This window comes from Sander lucioperca, chromosome 23 (genome assembly GCF_008315115.2).
Source record: "Sander lucioperca isolate FBNREF2018 chromosome 23, SLUC_FBN_1.2, whole genome shotgun sequence".
Classification (NCBI taxonomy): Eukaryota; Metazoa; Chordata; class Actinopteri; order Perciformes; family Percidae; genus Sander; species Sander lucioperca.
The window spans coordinates 4620660-4630659 of NC_050195.1; the positions used below are offsets into that span (position 1 = coordinate 4620660).

The window sequence follows — 10000 nt, forward strand, 5'->3', positions numbered from 1 at the left end:
AGTATGTCTATCTGTTCTTGCTCTTGATTTAATGGCAGATTTTAAAGCCATATCCCGATTTTTCATTAGATTTAAGATTTCTGTGGTTATCCAAGGAATGGTGTTCTGATTTTTCCTGTCGTCGTCTGCATGTGAAAGCATTAACTGATCTCTTCAGTTGTTGTGTAACTCCTTGACTGTCTTCTTCCAAAGATTTTCCTTCAAGGACGTTCTCCAGTTGATGCTCTGAACAGCACTTATAAACTGATCCTGCATATTTTTCGGAATATTTAAAGATTCCTGTTCTTGGACAAGCGGAGTGAAATGCTTGTTATTTAGCTTCCTGGCTATCAGGATCATATTATGGTCAGTAGAGGGTGACAAGTTTTTGGGACCCCCGTGTGTCACAGTATTACCGTGGGAGTCCCGCGGTACAGGAGTCAATTTCACTGTTGGTAACGTGATAGGGACGAAACAGAGCAGAGACATCAACGGGAGCAGGACGGAGAAATGTGTGTTTTGAGTGTGAGAAGATCTCCGTTAGGAATTAAGTAATTAAATTGCCTAGACCTGCAGGTAATGTATGTTACCTAGACCTGTAGGTAATGTATGTTACCTAGACCTGTAGGTAATGTATGTTACCTAGACCTGCAGGTAATGTATGTTACCTAGACCTGCAGGTAATGTATGTTACCTAGACCTGCAGGTAATGTATGTTACCTAGACCTGTAGGTAATGTATGTTACCTAGACCTGCAGGTAATGTATGTTACCTAGACCTGCAGGTAATGTATGTTACCTAGACCTGCAGGTAATGTATGTTACCTAGACCTGTAGGTAATACTATTATAGTGTAGCCTAAATTTCCGAGGCAACCTCAGTGATTTGACCGTGATTACCCAAACACACACACACGATGTCATCTGGCTAGTTATCCTCCAGACAGCGTCTCTTTTTCTTTCTCTCTTTTCCGCCGGGTGGCGTGCGAGTCTGATAACTTTAGACAACACAGGGAACCAAACGGGAGCGGAACGGGATTTGTGAGTCTTTCTCTCTGGATTTTGCAGGACAGGATTTTTTGGGGGGGCAGTCACGTGATCGGGATGTGACGGGAGTATCGTGGGCTCGGGATGAGATGGGAGCGACCTGATTCCTGTGTCACCCTCTAGTGGTCAGGTAGTCCAGTCGGCTTTGGCCTGTTCCTAAACATGAGATCTATTAGTGTTGTAGTGACCTAGAACTGATCATTTATCAGCTGAGTCACTGATGTGTTTTAATGTTTCCGTGACGATTTGTCTTCCCAATTGATGTTGAAGCATCCCATAATAATCACCTCCTTATTAAAATTACATTCATTTAGCACTTTTTCAAAATGTTCATAAAAGATATTCTTAGAAGATGAAATGGTGACGATGGAATCACGATCAGACCAGATCTGAAGTATAATTACAGTATAATGTGTACTGCAGTATAATTACAGTATAATGTGTACTACAGTATAATTACAGTATAATGTGGACTACAGTATAATTACAGTATAATGTGTACTACAGTATAATTACAGTATAATGTGTACTACAGTATAATTACAGTATAATGTGTACTACAGTATAATTACAGTATAATGTGGACTACAGTATAATTACAGTATAATGTGTACTGCAGTATAATGTGTACTGCAGTATAGTGTGTACTGCAGTATAGTGTGTACTGCAGTATAATGTGTACTGCAGTATAGTGTGTACTGCAGTATAGTGTGTACTGCAGTATAATGTCAGATGTCCATGTGGTTTTCTGAGTTTAACGTCTCAGATTTCTGTCTGAGTGAAAACACTTTGCTCTGATTGGCCGACACCGTCCATTTCCTGCTAATGGAGAGCTGGCGTTAGCCTGCGCACCCCACTTAGTCCTCCCCTGGGAACCCAGACCATTAGACCAAGGTTCCCCCCAACACACACACACACACACATAGACACACACACACACACACACACACACACACACACACACACACACACACATAGACACACACACACACACACACACACACACACACACACACACACACACACAGACTGATCGATGAGGAAGAGACTTCCATCATCATCATCATTAATCTTTCTGGTTTCACAGCTTTAGAGAAACACGTGTCCTCTAGGGTTGGCCATCGTTTGGATTTTAACAATCCTGGTTCTTCCTTTAGATCCTGGTTCTGGTCCGTTAGGTCCTGGTTCTTCCTTTAGTTCCTGGTTCTTCCTTTAGATCCTGGTTCTTCCTTTAGGTCCTGGTTCTTCCTTTAGGTCCTGGTTCTTCAGTTAGGTCCTGGTTCTTCCTTTAGATCCTGGTTCTTCCTTTAGATCCTGGTTCTTCCTTTAGGTCCTGGTTCATCCTTTAGGTCCTGGTTCTTCCTTTAGTTCCTGGTTCTTCCTTTAGTTCCTGGTTCTTCCTTTAGATCCTGGTTCTTCCTTTAGGTCCTGGTTCTTCAGTTAGGTCCTGGTTCTTCAGTTAGGTCCTGGTTCTTCCTTTAGATCCTGGTTCTTCCTTTAGGTCCTGGTTCTTCCTTTAGGTCCTGGTTCTTCAGTTAGGTCCTGGTTCTTCCGTTAGGTCCTGGTTCATCCTTTAGGTCCTGGTTCTTCCTTTAGATCCTGGTTCTTCCTTTAGGTCCTGGTTCTTCAGTTAGGTCCTGGTTCTTCCTTTAGGTCCTGGTTCTTCCTTTAGGTCCTGGTTCATTCATATATATATATATATATATATATATACTATATACTATATATATATATAGTATATAGTATATATATATACTATATATAATATATATATATATATATACTATATATATACTATATACTATATATATAGTATATATATATATATAGTATATAGTATATAGTATATATATATATAGTATATAGTATATATAATATATATATATATATATATATATATATAGTATATAGTATATATATATAGTATATAGTATATATATATATAGTATATAGTATATATACTATATATATATACTATATACTATATACTATATATATATATATATACTATATATATATATATATATATAGTATATAGTATATATATAGTATATAGTATATAGTATATATACTATATATATATATATAGTATATAGTATATATATATAGTATATAGTATATATATATATAGTATATAGTATATATATATATATATATAGTATATAGTATATATATATATACTATATATATATATATAGTATATAGTATATATATATAGTATATAGTATATATATATATAGTATATAGTATATATATATATAGTATATAGTATATATATATATATATATAGTATATATATATATATATATAGTATATAGTATATATATATATATATATAGTATATAGTATATATATATATAGTATATAGTATATATATATATATATATATAGTATATAGTATATATATATATATATATAGTATATAGTATATATATATATAGTATATATATATATAGAGAGAGCTGCTGACTGGGCTCCACGGCTGCAACCCAACAACAGCCTGGTCGCTACGGAAACCCAAACTTGCTCATGTTAAATTGGGAACCAAATCCTCCAAGTAGGAATCAGTTCTGGATGCCCAACCCTAATGATGTCACAGGTTCCTAAACTAGCTGAATGATGTCACAGGTTCCTAAACTAGCTGAATGATGTCACAGGTTCCTAAACTAGCTGAATGATGTCATGATTTAAGCATGTTGTCCCGGGTTACAGGGTAACAGAAACAGGTTATTTTGGGCACACCCCCCCCCACCGACGATGATCAGCCACGTTGCCATGGAAACCTACTGGAGAGAAGTTCGGAGCATTGAGGAGGAGGAGGAGGGTGAGGAAGAGGAGGAAGAGGAGGAGATGAAGAGTATGGATGGTACGTCCTCTCTAACCTGTCTGTCTCTCTAACCTGTCTGTCCCTCTGCCTGTCTGTCTCTCTAACCTGTCTGTCTCTCTGCCTGTCTGTCTCTCTAACAGAGGTGGAGCTGGAGGAGGCGTGGCTAACGGAGGCGGGGTTATCGTCCCTGGTAACCGGTTCGTTCTCAGAGGAGGAGGCGCCACTGGTTGCCGGGTCTGTTACCGAGGCGCTGGTTGCCGGGTCCGTTACCGAGGCGTTGCTGTCCACGTTGACACGGCAACAAGCGGCCACGGTGAGGAAGAGGCTAGACAACTACACGGAGACGCTGAAGACCAGAAACAGGCAGCCAATCAGAGACGTCCGGGACATCTTCCCCCAGGTGGTTCCTCCTCTGAGCAGCTGAAACAGACCATAATAATAATAATAATAATAATAATAATAATAATAATAATAATAACTAGAAAATTCCGCAAGAAATTTTGACAGTGTGCCTACTACTTGGTGCACATCCTAATAACACTAGCTAAGGGTTAATAGCAGTAGCTGTATTGACGTACATAGGTCACACTGTCACTGAGAGAGACAGAATACATTTGTTTAACAATAGCAATAGGGAATGGATGGATGGGCTTACAAGACACCACACATGCATACAGGTCAAGACCAGAGTACAGAGTAGTACCACTTACAGAAAGGTTAAGGTACTGTTTATTTACATGGAGTCTGGTGGGTTTAGGATGCTTAAAGTACTGATTATTTACATGGAGTCTGGTGGGTTTAGGATGCTTAAAGTACTGATTATTTACATGGAGTCTGGTGGGTTTAGGATGCTTAAAGTACTGATTATTTACATGGAGTCTGGTGGGTTTAGGATGCTTAAAGTACTGATTATTTACATGGAGTCTGGTGGGTTTAACGACGCGAGCCTTAGCAATTATATATATAATACCCCAGTGTTGCTTAAATTTTAAATACATACAGTGTTGATTTAACGGTGAAGTGTTAAGTGTCTCAACCCTTCAGAGATAGACCTTTTTAAAACCTATTTAAGACCTTCCTGTCTGAGTCCTTCCAGATATTTTTTCCATTGTTTCTATCAGCAATTGGTATGAAGAGAGCCAAAAGTTTAGGTCCGGTGGATTCCATAGTTACATGTCTGCGACTGGCACAAAATTTCCTACATTTTGAACAACAATGATGTATGAAGAGTGAAAACTGTAGAGGAGAGAGACATTTGTTTGGAGAAAATTCAGAGAATCGTACTACAGCTCCCCACTCTGTCGTCCACTCTAACTATGAAGATTCCGGCCCCATACACACACATTGGGAAATCTGAAACGGTCTGAAAACTGGACGATACGTAAACTGTGATTTGGTAGAAACCGTGCTTGATATCAGAATGCCCATTCAGCCCAATAAACTCCAAAGTCTTGTCTTCGGTTTAAACTTTTAATTATGTCTCTACATTAAAGTATGGCGATACAGTATGGCCCCAAAGAGGGGTTGTTTTCAGCGATGTTAAGCGAGTTCACGAAGATTTCCCATTCAAGTCTATGGGAGAATTTTGCGCCGTTTTTTGCCGATTTCGTGAAAACCGTGCAGCAAATCTCTTTGAAAACACATAGCACACCATTCCCGAGCATTACACACGTTTTGACGTATTTTGTGTGCACGTGTTGGCAACGCTCCGAGACTAGAAGCGGGACAAAAAAGAGGCGGAATAATAACTAGAAAATGCATTTCCTGCGGAAAATGCGTGGGAATGCTGAATAGCTGAATTGCTAAAGCTAAACTGGTTGAATAGCTTAAATCAGTAAGAAGAAGTTGAAGTAGTGAGAATAGTTGAAAAAGTGGAAATCGTTTTAATACGTATGAATTTCATTAAAAAGTTAAAAGCTTATGCTAAACTGAACTGTTGGCTTCAAAAGTTGAATAATGACAAAAGACGTAGAACATTGTGAGGTCTGAGTATATTTTCTAACCGATAATCACTCACAAATGCAGAAATATGAAACAATAGTACGAAAAATCTTAAAGCTCAAATGCACTACACTGCTAAAAAATCAGGAAAATTGTTAGAGTTGGAAGCTGAACTGCATTACCCAAGTGAAGAGCTAAAATACATTGTTAGAAAAGCTTGAAGCTGAACTGTAATACTGTCAAAGATGAAAGTTGAAATGAATTACCTAAAACGGCTGAAAGAAGAAATACTTTGTATTATTATCAGACACTGCATAGAACGAAAAAGCATCAATCTAGCTGATATGAGATGTGAAATATATTAGGTAAAAAGAATGGGGCTGAACAAAAGGAAAGAGAGGACAGAGAGAAGGAGAGAAGAGAGGAGAGAAAGAGAGGAAAAAGAGAGAGCCAAAATAAAACATGAATAGCTGAATTGCTAAAGCTAAACTGGTTGAATAGCTTAAATCCGTAAGAATAAGTTGAAGTAGTGAGAATAATTGAAAAAAACTGAAATAACATCTCAATCAGGGACATATTGACTGATGTATCACAGCTGGATTCAAACCTTGATCTCCCACACCAAAGACATACACAATATCCACTACACTATCATCTGTATAGTTGAAAATGTTCCTTTAGCACTTATAAAGCCTGTCTTTGATCATTGATCACCACACCAGCTAATGCTAATGAGTGAGAGACAGTGTGAGAGAACAGTAGGTTCTTTATTTAGAACTGTAGGTGAAAGTATGGAGGGGCTGAAAATGTTGGGAGCGGAAGAAAATTTGAAGGATTTGAAGCATGATCTCATTGACTTCAATGTTTAAAAAAAGTGTTAAAAAGCTTAATATTTTAAAAAGTATAAATAATAGAAAAAAAGTTGAAGAAGTCCCGTCATTAGCTGAAAGAGCTGAACATTTTAAAAGTTGAATGGTTTTAATAGCTCAACGTGTGCAGAAGTTACAGAGAGCCAAAAAACGTACGGAAGAGGGAATAAAATTAAAAAAAAGAGAGACAGAGACAGTCAGACAGAAGTGGAACGCACAAGATATAGACTAATGTTCATATTACTGCCTGTAGTATTCAAGTTGACTGTCTGTGAAAGGGTTGTCATGGCTACTAATGACCTGTGACCATGTTGATAAACACCCTTTGAAGTCTGTGATGAGATCTCTTTGATCTTTAATCAGGTTAACGACCGTGTCACCTGCTGAAACTGTCAGCTGTGCCCCACTGGAGCTATTCAAAGACACAGAGCAAGCTCTCAAATAAAGCCTCAGACTGCTAAAACGATAAGGGCTATCGGTGAAATGATGTAATCGTGACCACCACAAGACCTTTGTGAACATATTCATGTAAAATTTATGTTGATAAACTTAAAAATGTGGGCATATCAGCGATTTAAAAAAGTGGTTCGCTCTGCGTTTCGCTCAGAAATGTGAAGAATGTTAAACAGGGCAGTGGATGGACAGAGATGTGGAACTCTTGTCATTTGGAAGCTCATCGAGCCAACAGTATAAGGCATATCGCAAAACGGATTCACATTCCCTGAAACTAGACAAAAATACCTACGTTTTGATGTATAAATTGTGTATGACAAGTAGATATTGTGGGCGTGAGAGCAATTTATAGAGAGGGGACAAAGATTTTTTTTTGAACGTTCTGTGCTCTGGCGATGACATCATCCACTCTAGGAGACGCAATACACACTCACTAGAAACACAGAAAAATCCTGAAATGATCACTAAACTTAAACAACTTTTTCACAAAAACTGTAAAACATATCAAACTGAAAAGATAGAGCCGGATAACTGAATATTTTGTGAACATTTTAAAGTTTGTTTGGCGTCTGTAGGTGAAAGTATGAAGGAGCTGAAAATTTTGGGAGCGGAAGAAGATTTTAAGGATTTGAAGCATGTTCTCATTGACTTCAATGTTAAAAAAAAGTCATAAAAAGCTTAATATTTTAAAAAGTATAAATAGTAGAAAAAAAGTTGAAGAAGTCCCATCATTAGCTGAAAGAGCTGAACATTTTAAAAGTTGAATGGTTTTAATAGCTGAACGTATGCAGAAGTTACAGAGAGCCAAAAAACGTACGGAAGAGGGAATAAAAAAAAACTAGAAAATGCATTTCCTGCGGAAAATGCGTGGGAATGCTGAATAGCTGAATTGCTAAAGCTAAACTGGTTGAATAGTTTAAATCATTAAGAAGAAGTTGAAGTAGTGAGAATAGTTGAAAAAGTGGAAATCGTTTTAATACGTATGAATTTCATTAAAAAGTTAAAAGCTTATGCTAAACTGAACTGTTGGCTTCAAAAGTTGAATAATGACAAAAGACGTAGAACATTGTGAGGTCTGAGTTTATTTTCTAACTGATAATCACTCACAAATGCAGAAATATGAAACAAATAGTACGAAAAATCTTAAAGCTCAAATGAACTACACTGCTAAAAAAATCAGGAAAATTGTTAGAGTTGGAAGCTAAACTGCATTACCCAAGTGAAGAGCTAAAATACATTGTTAGAAAAGCTTGAAGCTGAACTGTAATACTGTCAAAGATGAAAGTTGAAATGAATTACCTAAAACGGCTGAAAGAAGAAATACTTTGTATTATTATCAGACACTGCATAGAACGAAAAAGCATCAATCTAGCTGATATGAGATGTGAAATATATTAGGTAAAAAGAATGGGGCTGAACAAAAGGAAAGAGAGGACAGAGAGAAGGAGAGAAGAGAGGAGAGAAAGAGAGGAGAGCCAAAATAAAACATGAATAGCTGAATTGCTAAAGCTAAACTGTTTGAATAGCTTAAATCCGTAAGAATAAGTTGAAGAAGTGAGAATAATTGAAAAAAAGTGAAATAACATCTCAATCAGGGACATATTGACTGATGTATCACAGCTGGTTTCAAACCTTGATCTCCCACACCAAAGACATACACAATATCCACTACACTATCATCTGTATAGTTGAAAATGTTCCTTTAGCACTTATAAAGCCTGTCTTTGATCATTGATCACCACACCAGCTAATGCTAATGAGTGAGAGACAGTGTGAGAGAACAGTAGGTTCTTTATTTAGAACTTTAGGTGAAAGTATGGAGGGGCTGAAAATGTTGGGAGCGGAAGAAAATTTGAAGGATTTGAAGCATGATCTCATTGACTTCAATGTTTAAAAAAAGTGTTAAAAAGCTTAATATTTTAAAAAGTATAAATAATAGAAAAAAAGTTGAAGAAGTCCCGTCATTAGCTGAAAGAGCTGAACATTTTAAAAGTTGAATGGTTTTAATAGCTCAACGTGTGCAGAAGTTACAGAGAGCCAAAAAACGTACGGAAGAGGGAATAAAATAAAAAAAAAGAGAGACAGAGAGACAGAGACAGTCAGACAGAAGTGGAACGCACAAGATATAGACTAATGTTCATATTACTGCCTGTAGTATTCAAGTTGACTGTCTGTGAAAGGGTTGTCATGGCTACTAATGACCTGTGACCATGTTGATAAACACCCTTTGAAGTCTGTGATGAGATCTCTTTGATCTTTAATCAGGTTAACGACCGTGTCACCTGCTGAAACTGTCAGCTGTGCCCCACTGGAGCTATTCAAAGACACAGAGCAAGCTCTCAAATAAAGCCTCAGACTGCTAAAACGATAAGTTCTATTGGTGAAATTATGTAATCGTGACCACCACAAGACCTTTGTGAACGTATTCATGTAAAATTTATGTTGATAAACTTAAAAATGTGGGCATATCAGCGATTTAAAAAAGTGGTTCGCTCTGCGTTTCGCTCAGAAATGTGAAGAATGTTAAACAGGGCAGTGGATGGACAGAGATGTGGAACTCTTGTCATTTGGAAGCTCATCGAGCCAAAAGTATAAGGCATATCACAAAACTAGACAAAAATACCTACGTTTTGATGTATAAATTGTGTATGACAAGTAGATATTGTGGGCGTGAGAGCAATTTATAGAGAGGGGACAAAGATATTTTTTTGAACGTTCTGTGCTCTGGCGATGACATCATCCACTCTAGGAGACGCAATACACACTCACTAGAAACACAGAAAAATCCTGAAATGATCACTAAACTTAAACAACGTTTTCACAAAAACTGTAATACATATCAAACTGAAAAGATAGAGCCGGATAACTGAATATTTTGTGAACATT

The 10000-nt window shown here is 37.2% G+C and overlaps 1 protein-coding gene across 1 annotated transcript in view; it reads left to right on the forward strand.

Moving 5' to 3' along the window:
* The first annotated feature begins 3743 nt into the window (after positions 1–3743).
* arhgap28 (Rho GTPase activating protein 28) overlaps positions 3744–10000 on the forward strand; it is a 19195-nt gene continuing 12938 nt past the window's right edge. The window contains exons 1-2 of the mRNA XM_031316929.1: positions 3744–3890; positions 3992–4251. Of these exons, the coding sequence (XP_031172789.1) occupies positions 3782–3890; positions 3992–4251 (369 nt within the window). The 5' untranslated portion in view covers positions 3744–3781. The remainder of the gene's footprint in view (positions 3891–3991; positions 4252–10000) is intronic.